The sequence below is a fragment of the Bufo gargarizans genome, chromosome 2, assembly GCF_014858855.1.
Source record: "Bufo gargarizans isolate SCDJY-AF-19 chromosome 2, ASM1485885v1, whole genome shotgun sequence".
Lineage (NCBI taxonomy): Eukaryota > Metazoa > Chordata > Amphibia > Anura > Bufonidae > Bufo > Bufo gargarizans.
The window spans coordinates 463,980,445-464,002,572 of record NC_058081.1 but is presented as its reverse complement, the minus strand read 5'-3'; the positions used below and the strand labels follow the sequence as shown (position 1 = coordinate 464,002,572).

Here is a 22,128-nt window from a genome sequence, read left to right as displayed (position 1 = left end):
ATAAAAGGCTAGCTCTGGCCACGTGGACAATTTAGAGACCCAGAAGTTGAATGGGGCCGAACCATCAGTCAGTACGTGGAGGGGTGTGCACACGTACTGTTCCACCATGTTAGTGAAATGTTGCCTCCTGCTAACACGTTGCGTATCAGGTGGTGGTGCAGTTAGCTGTGGCGTGTTGACAAAAGTTTTCCACATCTCTGCCATGCTAACCCTGCCCTCAGAGGAGCTGGCCGTGACACAGCTGCCTTGGCGACCTCTTGCTCCTCCTCTGCCTTGGCCTTGGGCTTCCACTTGTTCCCCTGTGACATTTGGGAATGCTCTCAGTAGCGCGTCTACCAACGTGCGCTTGTACTCGCGCATCTTCCTATCACGCTCCAGTGCAGGAAGTAAGGTGGGCACATTGTCTTTGTAGCGTGGATCCAGCAGGGTGGCAACCCAGTAGTCCGCACAGGTTAAAATGTGGGCAACTCTGCTGTCGTTGCGCAGGCACTGCAGCATGTAGTCGCTCATGTGTGCCAGGCTGCCCAGGGGTAAGGACAAGCTGTCCTCTGTGGGAGGCGTATCGTCATCGTCCTGCCTTTCCCCCCAGCCACGCACCAGTGATGGACCCGAGCTGCGTTGGGTGCCACCCCGCTGTGACCATGCTTCATCCTCATCCTCCTCCACCTCCTCCTCATCCTCGTCCTCCTCGTCCTCCAGTAGTGGGCCCTGGCTGGCCACATTTGTACCTGGCCTCTGCTGTTGCCAAAAACCTCCCTCTGAGTCACTTCGAAGAGACTGGCCTGAAAGTGCTAAAAATGACCCCTCTTCCTCCTCCTCCTCCTCCTCCTCCTGGGCCACCTCCTCTTCCATCATCGCCCTAAGTGTTTTCTCAAGGAGACATAGAAGTGGTATTGTAACGCTGATAACGGTGTCATCGCCACTGGCCATGTTGGTGGAGTACTCGAAACAGCGCAACAGGGCACACAGGTCTCGCATGGAGGCCCAGTCATTGGTGGTGAAGTGGTGCTGTTCTGTAGTGCGACTGACCCGTGCGTGCTGCAGCTGAAACTCCACTATGGCCTGCTGCTGCTCGCACAGTCTGTCCAGCATGTGCAAGGTGGAGTTCCACCTGGTGGGCACGTCGCATATGAGGCGGTGAGCGGGAAGGCCGAAGTTACGCTGTAGCGCAGACAGGCGAGCAGCAGCAGGATGTGAACGCCAGAAGCGCGAACAGACGGCCCGCACTTTATGCAGCAGCTCTGACATGTCGGGGTAGTTGTGAATGAACTTCTGCACCACCAAATTCAGCACATGCGCCAAGCAAGGGATGTGCGTCAAATTGGCTAGTCCCAGAGCTGCAACGAGATTTCGCCCATTATCACACACCACCAGGCCGGGCTTGAGGCTCACCGGCAGCAACCACTCGTCGGTCTGTTGTTCTATACCCCGCCACAACTCCTGTGCGGTGTGGGGCCTGTCCCCCAAACATATGAGTTTCAGAATGGCCTGCTGACGTTTACCCCGGGCTGTGCTGAAGTTGGTGGTGAAGGTGTGTGGCTGACTGGATGAGCAGGTGGAAGAAGAGGAGGAGGAAGCCGAGAAGGAGGAGGTGGCAACAGGAGGCAAAGAATGTTGCCCTGCGATCCTTGGCGGCGGAAGGACGTGCGCCAAACAGCTCTCCGCCTGGGGCCCAGCTGCCACTACATTTACCCAGTGTGCAGTTAGGGAGATATAGCGTCCCTGGCCGTGCTTACTGGTCCACGTATCTGTGGTTAGGTGGACCTTGCCACAGATGGCGTTGCGCAGTGCACACTTGATTTTATCGGATACTTGGTTGTGCAGGGAAGGCACGGCTCTCTTGGAGAAGTAGTGCCGGCTGGGAACAACATACTGTGGGACAGCAAGCGACATGAGCTGTTTGAAGCTGTCTGTGTCCACCAGCCTAAATGACAGCATTTCATAGGCCAGTAGTTTAGAAATGCTGGCATTCAGGGCCAGGGATCGAGGGTGGCTAGGTGGGAATTTACGCTTTCTATCAAATGTTTGTGAGATGGAGAGCTGAACGCTGGCGTGTGACATGGTTGAGACGCTTGGTGACGGAGGTGGTGGTGGTGGTGTTGGTGGTACATCCCCTGTTTGCTGGGCGGCAGGTGCCAACGTTCCTCCAGAGGCGGAGGAAGAGGCCGAGGCGGCAGCAGCAGAATAGGCCGAGGCGGCAGCAGCAGAAGAGGTAGCAGGGGGAGCCTGAGTGACTTCCTTGGTTTTAAGGTGTTTACTCCACTGCAGTTCATGCTTTGCATGCAGGTGCCTGGTCATGCAGGTTGTGCTCAGGTTCAGAACGTTAATGCCTCGCTTCAGGCTCTGATGGCACAGCGTGCAAACCACTCGGGTCTTGTCGTCAGCACATTGTTTGAAGAAGTGCCATGCCAGGGAACTCCTTGAAGCTGCCTTTGGGGTGCTCGGTCCCAGATGGCGGCGGTCAGTAGCAGGCGGAGTCTCTTGGCGGCGGGTGTTCTGCTTTTGCCCACTGCTCCCTCTTTTGCTACGCTGTTGGCTCGGTCTCACCACTGCCTCTTCCTCCGAACTGTGAAAGTCAGTGGCACGACCTTCATTCCATGTGGGGTCTAGGACCTCATCGTCCCCTGCATCGTCTTCCACCCAGTCTTGATCCCTGACCTCCTGTTCAGTCTGCACACTGCAGAAAGACGCAGCAGTTGGCACCTGTGTTTCGTCATCATCAGAGACATGCTGAGGTGGTATTCCCATGTCCTCATCATCAGGAAACATAAGTGGTTGTGCGTCAGTGCATTCTATGTCTTTCACCGCTGGGGAAGGGCTAGGTGGATGCCCTTGGGAAACCCTGCCAGCGGAGTCTTCAAACAGCATAAGAGACTGCTGCATAACTTGAGGCTGAGACAGTTTCCCTGGTATGCATGGGGGTGATGTGACAGACTGATGGGGTTGGTTTTCAGGCGCCATCTGTGCGCTTTCTGCAGAAGACTGGGTGGGAGATAATGTGAACGTGCTGGATCCACTGTCGGCCACCCAATTGACTAATGCCTGTACCTGCTCAGGCCTTACCATCCTTAGAACGGCATTGGGCCCCACCATATATCGCTGTAAATTCTGGCGGCTACTGGGACCTGAGGTAGTTGGTACACTAGGACGTGTGGATGTGGCAGAACGGCCACGTCCTCTCCCAGCACCAGAGGGTCCACTAACACCACCACGACCATGTCCACGTCCGCGTCCCTTACTAGATGTTTTTCTCATTGTTATGGTTCACCACAACAACAAATATATTATTTGGCCCAATGTATTGTATTCAAATTCAGCGGGATATAAATTTGAGGCCTAGTATTTAGGCGCTGGGTGACCGGTATGGATTTAGTGACAGAATTAGACTTGGAAATGCACAGAAGCGTGTGTGTGAAGTTATTCTGAATGACCCTATGTGCACCTTGAATATTATATACCCTTTTAGGGATAGATTTCAAATAGCTCTGATATAGCAGAAACCACTAAATTATGAAATTGCTAAATTGGGAATTGTATTTCAACCCAGAACAAGAAATGTGCTTGAACGGACACTAAATAACTCGCCCAGCTACAGCACTAGGGACAGATTTAGCGGGATATAAATTTGAGGCCTAGTATTTAGGCGCTGGGTGACCGGTATGGATTTAGTGACAGAATTAGACTGGGATATGGCCAAAAAATAAACAGACTATTGCTGGTTAAATGCACTTGGTGTGACAGCTTCACCCTGATGTAGGCTTTAGCCAAAAAACAACCACACCATTGAGGGTTAAATGCACTTGGTGACAGGCGCAGCTTGCCCCTGATTTAGTATATGGCCAAAAAATGAACAGACTATTGCTGGTTAAATGCACTTGGTGTGACAGCTTCACCCTGATGTAGGCTTTAGCCAAAAAACAACCACACCATTGAGGGTTAAATGCACTTGGTGACAGGCGCAGCTTGCCCCTGATTTTGTATATGGCCAAAAAATGAACAGACTATTGCTGGTTAAATGCACTTGGTGTGACAGCTTCACCCTGATGTAGGCTTTAGCCAAAAAACAACCACACCATTGAGGGTTAAATGCACTTGGTCGCAGCTTGTGCTGGCGCACCACAAGACACAAAATGGCCGCCGATCACCCCAGAAAAATGTGACTGACAAACGGTCTGGGCAGCCTAAAAACAGTGAGCAATTGAGGATCAGCAGCTCAATGATCCACAGCTGCAGATCGATCAGTTAATCAAGTCCTTTGGAGGAGTTAATCTGCCTAATCTCGCCCTACTGTCGCAGCCGCAACCTCTCCCTACGCTAATCAGAGCAGAGTGACGGGCGGCGCTATGTGACTCCAGCTTAAATAGAGGCTGGGTCACATGGTGCTCTGGCCAATCACAGCCATGCCAATAGTAGGCATGGCTGTGATGGCCTCTTGGGGCAAGTAGTATGACGCTTGTTGATTGGCTGCTTTGCAGCCTTTCAAAAAGCGCCAAGAAAGCGTCACAAAAGCGCCAAGAAAGCGACGAACACCGAACCCGAACCCGGACTTTTACGAAAATGTCCGGGTTCGGGTCCGTGTCACGGACACCCCAAAATTCGGTACGAACCCGAACTATACAGTTCGAGTTCGCTCATCCCTAGTCACTGCGCCTGGCCAGCACGCCAGCATGGTGACGTCATGTCGCTGTTTTTTTGCAATCAGGATGGCTACAATGGCCTCTTCACGTGCAAATGGATGAGATGAGTATGTATTTTTTAACAGTTTTTTATTTATTTTTATCGCCATGTCAGGAAAAATAGATTCTTTACCACAAAGCCTCAGTAAATTTGGCTTCGCTGCTTCCTCTTCATTGCTCTACACATTGTTTCCTTTGCTATCGGTACTCGCTCCATTCACTTATAATTACTTCTAATTACACTGCACTTCTGAGCCAGTGTAATGAAAAGGAAGTAGCGCTCGTGTGGAGCGCTGTCTCCTATTCAGACAGCTGATCAGCGAGGGTGACAGGAGTTGAACTCCACTGATCAAATACTGTTCATCTATCCTGAGGATAGGTCATCAATATAAAACCCCTGCACAACCCCTTTAAGTTTCTTCTTGACATTTGTTTTTTTGTTCCCTGGTGTTTTTACAAATCATAGCATGTTCTTGGTGTGCCTTTTTATCATTTTCCCGCAGAAGGAAATAACACAAGTAAAACATTGTAAAAAAAAAAGTTGCATATAAGCTTGTTAAAAGTGCATAAACTTCATAAAGAAGAAATGTAGTGGCACCAATACTAGAGCCACTGGACTGCTAGTGATCAGTAGCACCAAGAGTAGAGGTAAACACTAGTTGCAAAGTAGTGTAACTCTGTAAGATTGGCTAGTTTGGTACTTAAAGGGGTTGTACTATAAACTACTTTTCATTCTAAAGTGTTTTTTTTTTTTTCTGGGCATGATCACCATAGATGTAGATGAGTTCATTGGGCTCCACAGTCTTTCGAACATAAATCTGAGTAGTTGGGGCTAATATGGTTTAACTTCACAACTGTTAGATGCCATCTCAAAAGTATTTCTCGTGAGGGCAGTGATGCATTCCTTTAGAAATTTGATTAGTCCAATTAATCGCAGATTGTCAATCTTCAAAAGAGTAGGTTGTTCCTAGGTCTTATTCCCATTTTTGTATATATTTATTCTTTAGGTTATTTTCGTTGTTATTAATGTCAGCATAGAAACTATAAATACCTTAAATTTTTCAAACATAGATGTAGATTTAAAAAATATTGGATCATTAACAGAGATTGGGGAAAATGAATGTCTAATTCTCAGATATTTATAGAAGTCTGTTTTAGGTAAATGGTATTGGGAAACTAAATGTGTAAATGAGTGTAGTTTGTGTTAGGCTACATTCACACTGGCGTTTTGGCTTTCCGTTTGTCAGATCCGTCATGGGCTCTCAGAAGCGGTCCAAAACAGATAAGTTTTGCCCTAATGCATTCTGAATGGAAAATGATCCTCTCATAATGCATCAGTTTGTCTCCATTCAGTCTCAATTCCTCTCTGGAGGCAAACACCAAAACGCTGCCTACAGCCTTTTGCTGTCCGCTTGACGAAACTGAGCCAAATGGATCCATCCTGGCACACAATGTAAGTCAATGGGACGGATCAGTTTTCTGGCTCAATCTGGCACAGTTGAAAACGGATCCGTCTCCCTTTGACTTTCAATGGAGTTCATGACGGATCCGTCTTGGCTATGTTACAGATAATTGTTATTATTGTAACGGATCCGTTTTTGCAGATCCATGATGGATTTGCCCAAAACACTCGTGTGAAAGTAGCCTTAGGCCTCTTTCACACTTGCGTTGTTAGCCCCGACGACGGAACTCTATGCCAGAAAAGAAATACGCAAGTGTGAAAGTTATTTGGGTCGATTAGATGTTTGTTTTTTTTGTTTTCCAGTAGGATAAATTAATATCTGGACAAATAGTTTTAATATATGTAATTGGTAATTAGTGTAGATTGATTTTGTTGGATATACCATACGATATTTATTGATATAGTTTTCCCACATGGGTAGTGTGGCTTTAATACTTGATATGGATTTGTGATGTTCCTTTTATTGTGGTATAATTGGTTTGAATATAGTAATGGAGTCTGATTTCAGATTATTTTCTTCTATTTGGACCCTTTGCCTTTTGTTTGTATTGTTGACATCCGAGGTCGATTCACATAAAACTTTGTTCTAATACTGTATGGAGCAGTAGCTCTGTACAGTATTAGAATGTATTGGCTTCGATGAGCCGAAGTTATTGCTTTGCGAAGTCTTGCAAGACTTCGCGCAATAACTTCATAAATTAATTTGCATTGTAAAAAACCATTTCCTGAACTCAGGTCCGGTTCCAAGGTACAACTTGGAACCAAACCTGAGTTCGGGAAATGTTTTTTTTTATAGTACAAATTAATTTATGAAGTTATTGCACGAAGTCTCGCGAGACTTCAAAACATTAACTTCGGCTCATCAAAGCCAATACATAATACTGTATGGAGCTCCTGCTCTGTATAGTATTAGAACAAAGTTTTATGCGAATCATCTTCGGATGTTTCATCCGAAGTAGATTCGCTCATCCCTACTAGTAATGTTGCATTGTAGTTGTTTTTTTTATGTTTGGTAGTCCCATGCTTCCCAATTTCCAATGTTGTGTCATGATATTTGAGTGTATTCTGTTTTTTTTTGTTTGTTCATATAAATTTGAAGATTTCATTTTGAAGTTGTGAGAAAAAAAAAATGGAATGGCAATTGTGCGAAATATATATAATATAGAACGAAGGATGAACATTTTGATTAAGGCTATTTTGCCCGCCCAGGATAATTGTATTTTTGTATATGAAAGTAATTTTTGGGGTATTGAAGTCTGTAAGGGTTTATAATTTTCTTTTAAAAAAAAAGTCTTGACTGTTGGATGTGATATGTATTCCTAAATACTTTTTTTTGTTGATGTTCCACTCGAATGCAAATGACGTTGTTAATTCAGTTATTTGTGTTTTACTAGGAAGTCCTAAGTTTAGAATTTGCGATTTATTTTCATTTATTTTGTAATATGAAATCATACTGAATTTACGTAAGGTAATTTGTAGAGCATTTAGTGATGTTTTGGGGTTTGTCAATGTTAGTATTATATTGTCAGCATATAATGTGATTTTATGTTCTACTGAACCTACTTTAACACCTAGAATTTGTGAATTTGTACGAATTGTTCCTGCTAGGGGTTCCAATGCGAGAATTAAAGGGGAAAGGGGGCATCTTAACACAATTAGGCTACCCTGGAAGAAATACAGAATTTTCCTTCCAACTTAGGCCTGCTTTATGAAGAAGATTATATGACCATTATTTTCTTATACTATATGTTAGTTACACTCACCTCCTTTTTGTCACAAAAACTAACACCCCCAAACACACACCAACCTCCCCCCATTCCCCCTTCCCTGTTATATTTTTTTGTATAATTCCCCCCCTCAAAAAAATTGGTGTGAAGTCCAGGTGTAGAGTTAATAAATTGTTACATGCAATTAATATACCACAACTTTATGATATAAATACAGTATTACTCACTCTGGGATATGATGTGACATTCAGGAAACCTGTATACTTGTACCACTCATGATATATGTACTGATCAAAGTCTCTCCTTTCTGAAAGTACCAATGTTCTCCTTCATAATTTCAATGTTTAATCAAAAGAGATTGAAAACTAAAGAAAAACCCTTATCATATATATACATCAATCTATGAAAATTCACTTTTTACATTTTCTATTTAAATGTTTTCCATTTGGAAAACCCCTATCCTATGCACTATGAGTACAAAGGGGTGTCTTCTCCTTAGGACTCCTCTGTATGAGCCACTGCAAATGACTCTTGCAAACAGCAGCTTTCCTGTATGTGAACTTTAATGAAATATTGTGTGTGGTTTCATGTTTTTTTTAAACCTGAAAATGATATATACAGTATTTATGCATGCATGAGTGTGTCCTTGAGAGGTTAAGATTAGAATAACACCCGGAAAGCACTTTTTTCTATATAAATATCACATTCATTTCTTGCTCCCGGTTAGGAGGTAAAGATAGAATAACTATTTTAGATGTAATGAAGATTGTTAGTAGACATTGAACATCCTCATTTCCTACTTCAACAGAGCGTGTAACTGAAGTGAACACCGACATCTTCGTTACTAGCTTTGGACCAGTTTCTGATCATGATATGGTAAGATGCATGCATATTCTTATGCTACATTCTATATTCATGGAGTTTGACTTTAAAGTCTGTGAACAAAGGGAATAAAAATATGAATTTTTATTAATATATGGTAATGAATATATAAAGACCAATTTTCCTACCAGGGCTTATTTTATTTTAATTTTGAATATTATAATGGGCCATGGATAACCTATATTGGGTCATTGCTATACATTTTATATTATTTCCACTACTAAAAATATATGTTATATAAACATGATCAAATAATTAGATTTACATTGCATAATAGATTGATGTGTCTCATTCAAGTTTCACCATTCAATGATTCGGCTGATGATTCTGCCCACCAGGATGCACTAGATAAATCAGTCTGCCCAATTTAAGTTAAGCTTGAGTTAAATGTAAGAGAATAATAGGCAAGTCCATAAAATTCTATGGCCTGGCGAATCCGGTAAGACAACACATTAATCTTTATTCCCTTTTTGCATTCAGTGTGTATGTGGATAAAAAAATAAAAATCAAACCTATTGAATTGTTTTACATTATGCAAGGAACAGATGTTTGATAGTTTTGTGTAAGCCATAAATTCAGGCGGGAGCATGAATACTGTATACTTACAGACTGAAGTCATGCAGCATGGTTCAAGAACAATGACATCAGTGTCATTTGGCCACATGTGTTTGTTGGTCATTCATCTTAATATTGATATTACATTTTCCTCTGGGCCATTTTTATTTTTTGCATACATTATAGAGACATGATTTTCTCATTTATTGAATGGTAAGTTACATAGAGAATGAGCTACCGTACATTGTAAATAGCAATAAAAGCATTGCAAGGCATTGGACTGAGAAGGATTCATTGTATATGTAATATCTGTTCTCTCTTTGCCCATTTATAGGAATATACAATAGATGTATTTTTCCGACAAGGTTGGAGGGATGAAAGACTAAAATTCAAAGGACCTATGACTGTTCTCCGTCTAAATAATTTAATGGCTAGTAAAATATGGACTCCAGATACATTTTTCCACAATGGAAAGAAATCAGTGGCTCACAACATGACCATGCCAAACAAACTGTTGCGAATAACAGAAGATGGGACACTACTTTATACAATGAGGTATTTTTATATTAAGCTATGTGTATTCTATTTTGTCAGCTTTTCCTTCTCTGGTGAGAGAAGGAAAAAACCTGAGACTTCTTCAAGTAATGAAGAGATCAGAAGGACCAGGCAGCTATGTGTTATGATGGCAGCCCATGCGCGATGCTGTCCCGCTCCTCAGGGAGGGCATGGGCACCACATGACTCACCATGCCAGTCCCTCTGTTACCTATCTGTCTGGACCCACTTGTTCCCGCCTGGATGCCGACATTCCATGTGCTCTCCTGCTGTAGGCAATCCCTCTGGGTTTGACTCTGGGCACTACTCCAAGAGGTAGCAACCTGGTGGCTCCCTTGCAGTTTAGTTCAAATTCCTGTATATGGGTTAAAGGGTAAAAACCAGGGGAATAGCTGGTTGATGCAGTGGTTCTAAACCTATTGCCCATAACACTATATACTGTATTCATCATAATATCCTTTATACATACATAACTGTTGTTTATACCAGATCATACTGTTCAACAAATTCTTGGTGAACATCAAGACTCTTACTATGGCACCAAATATGCACTTTGAAACTTTAAGAGATTTAGTATCTGTTAATATACAAATAACAGGACAAAATACAACTGTTCTTAGTTAATAAAATACTCAGCAAGACTTATCAAACTCTACAAAGAAGATGAACCTGGACAGCCTACCCCTGAAAACATTTTGGAAGTTTATCTGAAGATCCTTTCTAGCATTTAAATGTACAAATTTGGTGGGTGATATGATATGCAAATAATGTGACACTGAACATTCTCAGGAAGCATTATATGAAGAGCTACAGGAGTATTACCAACAAAAGGTGCAATATTGTCAGCATGCAAAGAAAGTTTACTGTCCCCAACACTATATCTCAATCGCTTAATAGGACTGTAATTCCTAATCACCATTGCCAGGGTAAATAGCAGAGGGGACACTCTGGCATATTCTACTTAACAATTTAAACAGACTTGAAATCTCCCCATTAACCACAATCCTAGCCAGAGGATTAGAGTAAAACAACTTTACCGATGCCAAAATATTATCCTCACAACCAAATATCTTCAGGATCTCCCACAAAAACTCCCACACAATGGAGTCAAAAGGTTTTGAGGCATCTAAAGAAATAACCAAGTGCTGTCTAGTATTGGAGATATCTAGTTGGAGATTCAAAACAAAAACTCTTAAAAAAAAATACTGATACAGTATGCGAACAGTTTAAAAGATTAAAATCAGTGAGTACATGTGGTGTCTGAATAAAAAGAGGACAGCAAGCATCAGTGAAAAACGGAAATGTGAATAAGGCCTAAGGCTATAAAAAAAGATAAAAAAATAATATTTTTTTTAAATTAAAGAACACAAAAAAGCATTCCTCCCCTTTATAAAATGTCTAATTATGTAAAAAGGTATTTAAAAAAGAATGAAAGATAATTAATATAAATTATTACTAGGCGTTTCTTGTTATGCAAGTTCAGCGGCTGAGCCAGCAATATTACAAAGGATCCAACAATCCAATGACAATAATATATTTTAAAAAATGCAGTTTCAGCAGCAATATTTTACAACCTCAAACCATTACCGTATTTTTCGCCCTATAGGACGCACCGGCCCATAAGACGCACCTAGGTTTTTATGGAGGAAAATAAGAAAAAAAATATTTTTAACCAAAAGGTGTGCTTTTGGTGGGTTTGGAACTAATGGTGGTCTGTGGGTGGCACTATTACTGGGGATCTGTGAAGGACACTGTTATGGGGGGATCTGTGGATGACGGACACTGTTATGGGGGGGATCTGTGGATGACGGACACTGTTATGGGGGGATCTGTGGATGACGGACACTGTTATGGGGGGATCTGTGGATGACGGACACTGTTATGGGGGGATCTGTGGATGACGGACACTGTTATGGGGGGATCTGTGGATGACGGACACTGTTATGGGGGGGATCTGTGGATGACTGACACACTGTTACAGGGGGGGATCTGTGGATGGCACTGTTACAGGGGGGGGGATCTGTGGATAGCACTGTTACAGGGGGGATCTGTGGATGGCACTGTTACAGGGGGGATCTGTGGGTGGCACTGTTACATATGTGCCATCCACAGACCCCCCACCCCATAACAGTGCCATCCACAGCCCCCCAGCCCATAACAGTGCCATCCACAGCCCCCCAGCCCATAACAGTGGCATCCACAGACCCCCCCCCCCTTAACTGTGCCATCCACGGATCAGCTCGATCATCCAATAGCCCCCCACCGCCGCCTGTATACTAATATTAAATGTCTTATTCAATTAAATTGTATTAGATATGCCCCCTCACTCCTATATTGCTAATCGAACCTTAAATCCTTTTCCTAGGTGCTGTAATGCAGGCCGGGCGGCCGGCGCGTCACTCGCTGACGTCACTTGCCTGCGCCGCCTGCTTCATTCATAAAGTAGGCGGCGCAGGCACGTGACATCAAGGAGTTACGCTGCCGCCCACCCAGCCTGCATTACAGCACCTAGGAATAGGATTTAAGGTACGATTAGCAATATAGGAGTGAGGGGGCATATATAATACATTTTAATCGAATAAGACATTTAATATTAGTATACCGGAGCGGCGGGGCTATAGTACATTGATTGCACCGCCCCGCCGCTATTCCCGGCCCCCAGCTCCTCCTCCCAGTCCCTCCCCCGGCCCCAGCTCACGCTACATCGCATCCAGCGATGTTAAATTGTCAGCATTCGCCCCATAAGACGCAGGGGCATTTCCCCCTGATTTTTTTGGGGGGAAAAGTGCGTCTTATGGGGCGAAAAATACGGTAAGTGGTTTTAGTAGTAATGTTATACAGGTTCAACCTGTTCTTTACCAATTGCAGCAATGTTTCACAAGCTCAAACCTCTCAATGGCAGTAGCAGTCTTATTATCCAGGTTTAAACAGTTCAATGGCAGATACAGCAATATGTAAAAAATATGTAAAAAGCGAGTGTCCGCCTCTCAGTGCGCCTGTGCCGACTGAAAACCGTTACGGCGCAGGGGCGAGATCTTGATAGCAGACAGGGCTAGCCAGAGGACGATCCCGTTTGCTGGCCCTGTCAATCAACATGCTGGGGGGAGTCTTTAGGATAGGAGGATGCGGCTGCTACCAGCAAGTAGCCGCCCTACTTACTGGTAGCAAGGTAATTTGCATATTTTAAAAGTACGTTTTGAACAGAATCTACTGAACCGAAATGAGTAATTAGATTATGTATGCATAAATCGCAGTATAGGGAAAGTAAGTAAACAAAACAAAAAAAAACTGTGGGGTGACAGAAGCCCTTTAAAGAAAAATAACAGCAATGATCCACGGGTCCAAAGGTTAAGGGCTCATTCACACGACTGTGGCTTGGTTCCGCATCCGAGCCCCATTTTTTGTGGCTCGGGTGCAAACCTATTCACTTCAATGGGTCTGTAAAAGATGCGGATAGCGCTCCGTGTGCTGTCCGCATCTGTTGCTGTGTTCCGTGGCCTCGCAAAAAGTATGAGTCATGTCCTATTCTTGTCCGTTTTGCAGACAAGAATAGGCATTTCTATAAAGGGCCGTCCATTCCGCAAATTATGGAAGGCACACGGGCGGCATCTGTGTTTTGTGGATCCGCAATTTGCAGACCACAAAACACGGCACGGTCGTGTGAACAAGCCCTAACTAGTTCAGTGGCCAAGAGCAAGGCTTAGGTAATAGAACTGTAGAATTCCTTCACTGCATACCAGTTCACCTCACTACCATTAGAGTAAGACTCACGGATATAGGAGAAATATGTGATCTGCTTCTCATAGCTCCGGAAGCATATTCTTCTGCATTTTCTATGTTCTCCAACTCAGCAGAAGCACATAGGACACAGCTATGAGCCTTTCCTTCTGCCTCACATGCTTTTGCCTCCCTCACATTGCTCCCATTCACTTTAACTGGAGCAGCGGTATAGATACCAACACCATCCACTTGCTAAAGCTACTCAGCTAATGGGGGGGGGGGGGTAATTGAATCCCTGTCAATCAGGTATTGGTGGTCTATTTAAGCACTTATTTTAAACCTTGAACTTTTTTTTTTATTACTGAAGTCAGTGAGTGATATCTATTTTTTATACATACTGTAGCCATACCAAGGCTTGTTTTTTTTCTGGGCCGAGAAGTAATTTAATTTTTAATGACACACAACAAGGGGTCTATATAATGTGTTAAAAAAAGTTGATTAGTTCTCTTTTTCTATTTTATTATTATTAAATTGTTACGTTTTTAGTGGTCACCATGCTGTATAAATGACATGCTTAGGGTACGACGTTTTAGTCCGGCGGCCTCTGACCACGAACTGCCGTACTGCGCCAGAGCACCACCCCGTCCCCATTATAGACAATGGGGACGGAGCGGCGGCACGGAGAAACAGCGGAAGGACGTATCCGACAGGGTGAACAGCCTGTCGGATCCATCCTGCCGCAAGTGTGAAAGTAGCCTTACTTTATACTTCAGATTGAAATAATACCAATTAGTAACCCCTTAGGGACGCATGACGTACCTGTACGGCATGTTTTCCGAGTCCTTAAGGACCCATGACGTACCGGTACGTCATGGCTTTAATTTGCGATTCCGGCGCCGCGGGGGTTAATCGCATCCCGTAACAACGTCGGGGGGGGGGGGTCATTTGACCCACCCGTATCGGCGATCGCAGAAAACCGCGGTTTTCTGCATTTCCGGTCCATTCGGGTCTCCGGTGACCCGATGAACCGGAAAAAGACTGATCGGTGGCGTGATTACACACCACCAATCACAGTCTGTGCATTTGGAGAGGCGGTGCTGGCCCTGGTGCTGAACGCCGCTGTCCAGGGTGCTGATTGGTGCAGGGGAGAGAGGTGCGAGATTCAAACTTCCTGCGCTCCTCTATCCCCTCTTCTTCCTGTTCTGCATGAGCACCCGGTAGCACCGTCCAGCACCAGCTCCTGAGTCCCCCCTAATTGCCATCCATCACCCTCCTGCACCCATCGCCATCCAGGTAGGTTAGGGTCAGTGAGGGAGAGGCACCATTAGGCAGGGAAAGAAGGGAAAAGTTAGTTGAAAAAAAAAAAAAAAACTTTTACCCTAAACTTTCTTTGTTCCATCTTTCAGACCCCAGACCCGCCCCTCCTGCCGCTTGCACCCCACCACCACCAGCCCCCCCACGTCCTATACCAGACCCCACTGTACAGTATGGTCATGATACATCCCTGGTTTGAAGCTATCCGGAAATGTCTGCATTATTCCGATAATGCAGCATGTCCTCCCCCCCCCACGAGGTGATCCTGCCTATGACCGTCTGTATAAGATACGGCTGGTCATCGATCACTTTGGGGCCAAATTCATGGAGGCCTACGTACCTGGAAGGGAGGTCGCGGTTGATGAGTCTCTCGTTGCGTTCAGGGGGAGACTCAGTTTCCACCAATATATTCCCACAAAGCGGGCGAGATATGGCGTGAAGCTATACAAAATTTGTGAGAGTACCTCACAAATTTTGTGTGCACGAGGGGCGAGATTCCCGTATTCAACCCCCAGAATGTCCCCCCACTCTGGGTGTTAGCGGGAAACTCGTGTGGGACCTTATGTACCCACTGCTGGATAACGGTTACCACTTGTACGTGGATAACTTTTTTACCAGCATTCCCATGTTCAGGTCCCTTGTCGCCAGATCCACGTTCGCTTATGGGACCGTGCTGAAAAATCAATGTGGCCTCCCTGCCCACCCCCTCCAGGTGCCTATCCCCAGGGGATGTCCTTATGCTGTCCACAATCCACGGTAACAGCACCACCCCCGTCTCTGTGCGAGGTACCGCGGCAACGGTCCTCCAGCCCGATTGTATCGTCGACTACAATCGGTATATGGGAGGGGTTGATCTCTCTGATCAAGTCCTCAAGCCATATAATGCCATGCACAAAACCCGGGCATGGTACAAAAAAGTTGCGGTCTACTTGGTACAGGTTGCCATGTACAACTCTTTTGTACTATCCCGAAGCGCTGGCAGCACAGGGACATTCCTCCAGTTCTATGAGACAGTCCTCAAGGCCCTGATCTTTTCGGACCGTGAAAGAGCAGGCCAGAGTACCTCAAGAACTGGAGGCGCCCGGATCGTCCCTGGCCAACGCTTTCCCGGTGTGGTCCCCCATACTGGAAAGAAGGGACAAACCCAAAAAAGATGCAGAGTGTGTCACAAGAGGGGTATACGGAAGGACACCACCACTCAGTGTGACACTTGCCCCTATCATCCGGGCCTCTGCGTTATTGATTGCTTCTGGGAGTATCACACTTCCATGGAGTACAACATTTTTATAATCCTCAACAGTCCACTAGAGAACATAAAAAGCTATGGCTCTCAGACTTGAGACACTGAAACATTTTTTTCCCCCCAAAAAATATTAGTTTTAGAGCAGGCATCCTCAAACTGCGGCCCTCCAGATGTTGTAAAACTATAACTCCCAGCATGCCCAGACAACTTACAGCCATCAGCAGGGCATGGTGGGAAGTGTAGTTTTACAACATCTGGAGGGCCTCAGTTTTTAGGATGCCTGCTTAGTGTCTCCAAAGTCTGAGAACCATACATATAGGGCATCGTCGCATGCGTAAAAGTCGTCGCTATAAGAATAACAATTGACCAAACCCCTCGGATGAACAGCGTTAAAAATATAAAATAAAAACGGTGCCAAAACACCCATTTTTGGGCACAATTTCCATTTGAATCCATTTTTCTGGAAATAAAGCAAGGGTTAACAGCTAAACAAAACTAAATATTTATTGCCCTGATTCTGTAGTTTGCAGAAACACCCCATATGTGGTCGTAAATGGCTATATAGCCACACGGCAGGGCATAGAACAAAGGGAACTCCATATGGTTTCTGAAAGGCAGATCTTGATGGACTTTTTTTTTTTGACACCATGTCCCATTAGAATCCCCCCCTGATGTAGCCTAGACTAGAAACTCCAAAAAGTGACCCCATCTAAGAAACTACACCCCTCAAGGTATTCAAAAGTTACTTTAAAAACTATGTTAACCCTTTAGGTGTTCCACAAAACTAAATTGTGAATGTAGAAACAATTTTTGAATTTACATTTTTTGTTACCTTGCCTCAAAAAGTGTAATATAGAGCAACCAAAAATCATATTTAGCCCTAAAATAGTCCCAAAACAACAACCACCTTATCCTGTAGTTTCCTAGATGGGGTCACTTTTATGGAGTTTCTACTCTAGGGGTGCATCAGGGGGCTTGAAAGGGTACATGGTGTAAATAAACCAGTCCAGCAAAGTCTGCCTTCCAAAAACCATATGGCGTTCCCCTTCTTCTATGTCCTTCGGTTTAGCCAAATAGTAGTTTATGACCACATATGGGGTGTTTCTGCAAACTACAGAATCAGGGCAACCCATTTTGAGTTATGTTTGGCTGTTTACCCATTTTTTTCCAGTAATAAAGTAAGGGTTAAAATGGAATATTTTCCAAAAAATATAAATTTTGAAATTGTTTCTCCATCTGCCATTAACTCTTGTGGTACACCAAAAGAGTTAACAAAGTTTGTAAACCCAGTTTTGAATACCTTGAGGGGTGTACTTTCTTAGATGGAGTCACTTTTTTGAAATTTGTATTCTAGGGGTGCAACAGGGGGCTTCAAATGGGACATGGTATAAACAAAACCAGTTCTGCAAAATCTGCCTTGCAAAACCCATATGGTGTTCCCCTCCTTCTATGTCCTGCCGTTCGGCCAAAGAGTAGTTTACAACCACATATGGGGTGTTTCTGCAAACTACAGAATCAGGGCAACCCATATTGAGTTTTGTTTGGCAGTTAACCCTTGTTTTATTCCTGTAAAAAATGGATTATATTGGAAAATTTTCAACAAAATAGAAATTTCGAAATTGTTTCTCCATCTGCCATTAACTCTTGTGGAATACCTAAAGGGTTAATAAAGTTTGAAAAAACTGTTTTGAATACCTTGAGGGGTGTAGTTTCTAGAATGGGGTAATTTTTGGGAGGTTTCTATTAACTAAGCCTCACAATATGACTTCAAACCTGAACTGGTCCATAAAAAGTGGGATTTTGAAGATTTCTGAAAATTTCAAAATTTGCATCTAAACTTGTAAGCCTTGTAACATCCCCCAAAAATTAAATATAATTCCCAAAATGCTACAAACATGAAGTAGACATATGGGGAATGTAAAGTCATCACAATTTTGGGGGGTATTACAGAAGTAGAGAAACTGAAACTTAAAAATTTGCAAATTTTTCTAAATTTTTGGTAAATATGGTATTTTTTATGAAAACAAAAATTACTTTTTTGACCCAATTTTAGCAGTGACATGAAGTACAATATGTGACAAAAGAAAAACTATCTCAGAAAGGCCTGGGTAAGTCAAAGCGTTTTAAAGTTATCAGCACTTAAAGTGACACTGGTCAGATTTGCAAAAAATGGCCAAGTCCTTAAGGTGAAATAGGGCTGAGTCCTTAAGGGGTTAAAATACGTGTACATTTTTGTGTAATAAAGCCTTTTATAAAGGGATGCAATGTTTGTGCTTCTTTAATTTTTAAAATATTTTGAATAGTTTTTTAATCTTTTTTACAGCCTTAGACCTCAATCACATTTCAGTTTTTCACTGATGTCTGCTCCGCATTTTCTTCGGATACCACACGTACTCAATGATTTGAATCTGTCTGTTCACATATCAGTAGTTGTTTACTGATCCTGGGTCAGTGAAAAAATCATGGTGATATGCACCTATTTGGCCTGTAATATGGCCCAAACACGCCCATTAAAGTCTGTGAAAAATCACTTACACAACACAGGTGGCATCTGTATTTGGTCCATTTTTAACTGATCACTGATAGGAGGTGCTTTGGAAAATCATTTTCAGCTGAGCAGTGTCTGTGGAATGGGGCAAAAAACAGAAACAGATTTTTTTTTTTTTTTTTTTTTTTTTTCATGGACGCCAGACAGGAAAATGTGAATTAGGGCTGAGGCCCCAGATGCCATAGAAATATATTAACTGTGAAGATGGGGTGACATAGGAAATACCCCACCTTGTTTAATTGCTTAGATGTCATGGCTGTTATTATCTGTAGTATCTAAGGAATGAAATTATCTGGATTGGAGTTGTTTCTGATCTCAGTCATTACAGCTTCTGTGTCCTCACCATTGCATGTACACCACATTAGGCAATAAACCATAATAAAGAAGCAATCACATTTATGCACTACACCTTATGATTACTAATGACAACTACTTCTATAGGTTCACAGTACTTTCTCAGAATAAAAACCTTATCTTAGAAATATTGCAACTCAGGTCTTAGTATTAATACAGACGATCAGTCAGGGCTCACCTTCGCCAAAGATCTCCAAGGATTCTACAGCTTTGCGAATTTATCGTGTGTCCTATCAATCCAGCTGGACATTTCTTCAAATCTACAGATTTGAGTCACCTTGGCTATCATTTCTTGTGTGGATGAGGGGGGTTAACATCAAGCCAATGTAGGGGGATCAATGCTTTTGCTGCCGCTATAATATGTGAGGCCAGATTCTTTTTAGAAGGGGAGTATTGAGGTGTTGGAAGTGCGAGTGCTACTATTTCCAGGGTGAGTTTAAAACTAGGGGATGTAAGTTTCCTAATTAGTGTTTCTGTTTCTCTCCAAAAAGTCTTGATTTTCGGACAGTTCCACCAGATCTGCGAAAGGGAGCCTACTCCATCTCCACACTTCCAGCATTCTCTGGTAGATGCCAGGCCCCTTGTGTATAGAAAGTCAGGTGTTTTATACCACCTTGATAGAATCTTAAAATGATTCTCCTGTAGTCGGGAGCAGCGGGAGAAACCATGAGAGCTTCTTAATATCTGTTTTACCTCAGTATCGGTTAGCACCTTATCCAGCTCTTTTTCCAATTCCTTGATGTATTGAGGCCTCAACGGTTCACCCTCACCTCCCACCACCGGGTAAAGCTTCGACACCTTCTTTGCAGCAGAAAGTGGTGACAATACTAGTTTTTCAAACTCAGTCAAGGATCTTTGGAGAGGATACTTCACTGTCAACTCCCCACACACAGCTTTGATATGAGATTTCGCTAGGAAAAAACCTGGGGATTCAGTAATCGAGCGCAGGAGAGCTTTTAAAATGGAGGTTTCCATGTTTGGGGTGACCACCTAATTTTACCGATGTTAGAGAATTCCACAATTGTAGCTTGTCTAAGTTGTCATGATTTAGGAGGTCTGGTAATAGGCTCACCGGGAGCAGAGGAGATGGGTCAGGAGCCAGTTTCTCTTTCAATTCTTTCCAGGTGTTACCGAGACTACGCATCAATGGATCTATTGTTTTGTCATTATGTATGTTTCCATCTGGGAGCCATAAAGGTTTCTGGAAACACTTTCCTACACTATGACTACAGATGGCTTGGACATCTGGTTGTCTTTTGGGATCTACAATTTCAAGCCATCTATTAAGCTGTATGGCTTTGTAATATCTAGATATATCTGGCAGACCAAGTCCTTCTTTCTCTTTATGTCTAGTTAGGATTCCGTGTGATATCCTAGGCCTTCTACCGTTCCACAAGAACCTAGAAAACATACTCCTCACACTCTGTAAGAAAGACTTAGGAAGCCAGATCGGTACCAATTGCATGGTATATAAGACTTTCGGCATAACATACACCTTCAGGACGTTTTTCCTTCCCATCCAAGAGAGATAGGGAAGGTTGTAAGTTTGTAGCAAGCGCTGTAAGTCCCTTAAAAGAGAGGTGTAGTTGTGTTGGTATAGATCATTGGTATTACTGGGGATTAAGATCCCTAAATATTTAATTGGCCCTTTAGTCCATTGAAATGGAAGTCGGGCCCTCAGGGGGGCAATTTTGGAATTGGGTAGAGAAATTATCTCCGATTTGGAGTGATTAACTTTAAAGTCTGATAAAGAGCTGTATTCATCTATTCTTTCTACTAGTGGGGTTAATCCCTTCTCTGGGTCCCTTATCAAAAACAATAAGTCGTCTGCGAATGCAGTACATTTTAGTTCCCTCCCACCATATTTAACTCCTGAGATTTCTGGGGATTGCCTAACCAGTTGTAAAAGCGACTCTGCTACTAAGATAAACAGTGAGGGGCACAGAGGACATCCCTGCCTAGTTCCTTTGGTTATGTCAAAGGATGGTGAAAGCGTGCCATTTACCTTCAGTCTGGCGTATGGGTTTTGGTATAGTGTGAATATCGCTCTTGTGAAAACTTCTGGAAAGGCGAAGCGCTGCAGCGTCAGTTTCATGTATAGCCAGTTAACTCTGTCAAACGCTTTTTTAGCGTCTATACTTAATAAAGCTAAGGGTAGTTTATTTTTATGTGCCATGTGTATAGCATGGAAAATCCTGTGGGAATTGTCTTTCCCTTCTCGGCCCTGGACAAAGCCAGACTGTTCGTGTCCTATCAAGCCTGGCAGAAACTTGCCTAGCCTGCAGGCTAGAATCTTGGCCCATAATTTTAAATCCAGAGGTCCTTACCCTCTTTAGGTATCAGAGTGACGGAAGATTTGAGCATCTGCTTAGGCAGGGAGTATCCCTGCATGAGTGCATTACACACATCTGTAAACCTAAGAATGAGGATATCTTGGAACTTTTTATAATATAGTAGGGGTAAGCCATCAGGTCCTGGGCTTTTCCCCGGGGGAGAAGTTTTAAGAGTACTACTTATTTCCTCGGCCGATATTGGGCTAACTAGGTAACTTGAGTCTTCTGGCGTTATAGTCGGGAGATGGAGGGATTCCCAAAAAGTTTTTATGCGTTTCTCTTTTTAAATTTCCTCCTCAGGGGCACCTGCCTGGTGTAGGTTGAATAGTTTTGAATAGAACTCTTTAAAGGCACTGGCTATTTCTGGGGTGTCATTAGTCAGGTTACCATTTGGCTGTTTGAGGAGATGTGAGTGACATTCCTGGCTTTCTTAAGCAAGGATGACATCAGTTTTCCTCCTTTCTCTCCATGGGTGTAGACGTTGTGCTGAAAGTTCATCATTTGTTTTGCTAGTCTATGTCCGAGAAGGTCTCGCAGTTTAAGCCTGAGTTCTGTCAGTGTTTTTTGGCGTTTGATACACAATGAAGCTTTATGCTTCTTTTCACTTGTCGCTATTCCAGCTAAGAGTGTGTCGACACCTTTTTGCTGTTCCTTTTTGACTCTAGCGCCTAAGGAAATAAAGCATCCTCTGATAAAAGCCTTATGGGCCTCCCATACGATAGGTTGTGAGCTGTGTGTGGAGGAGTTAAGTGCAAAGTAC

General features: G+C 43.4%; 1 protein-coding gene across 1 annotated transcript in view; it reads left to right on the top strand.

Annotated features, from left to right (window-relative positions):
* The window catches only part of GABRA1 (gamma-aminobutyric acid type A receptor subunit alpha1), a 210,496-nt gene that overhangs the window by 25,992 nt on the left and 162,376 nt on the right, over positions 1–22,128 (top strand). Inside the window, 2 exon segments of the mRNA XM_044277434.1 lie at positions 8,674–8,741; positions 9,637–9,857. Coding sequence (XP_044133369.1) covers positions 8,674–8,741; positions 9,637–9,857 — 289 coding nt within the window.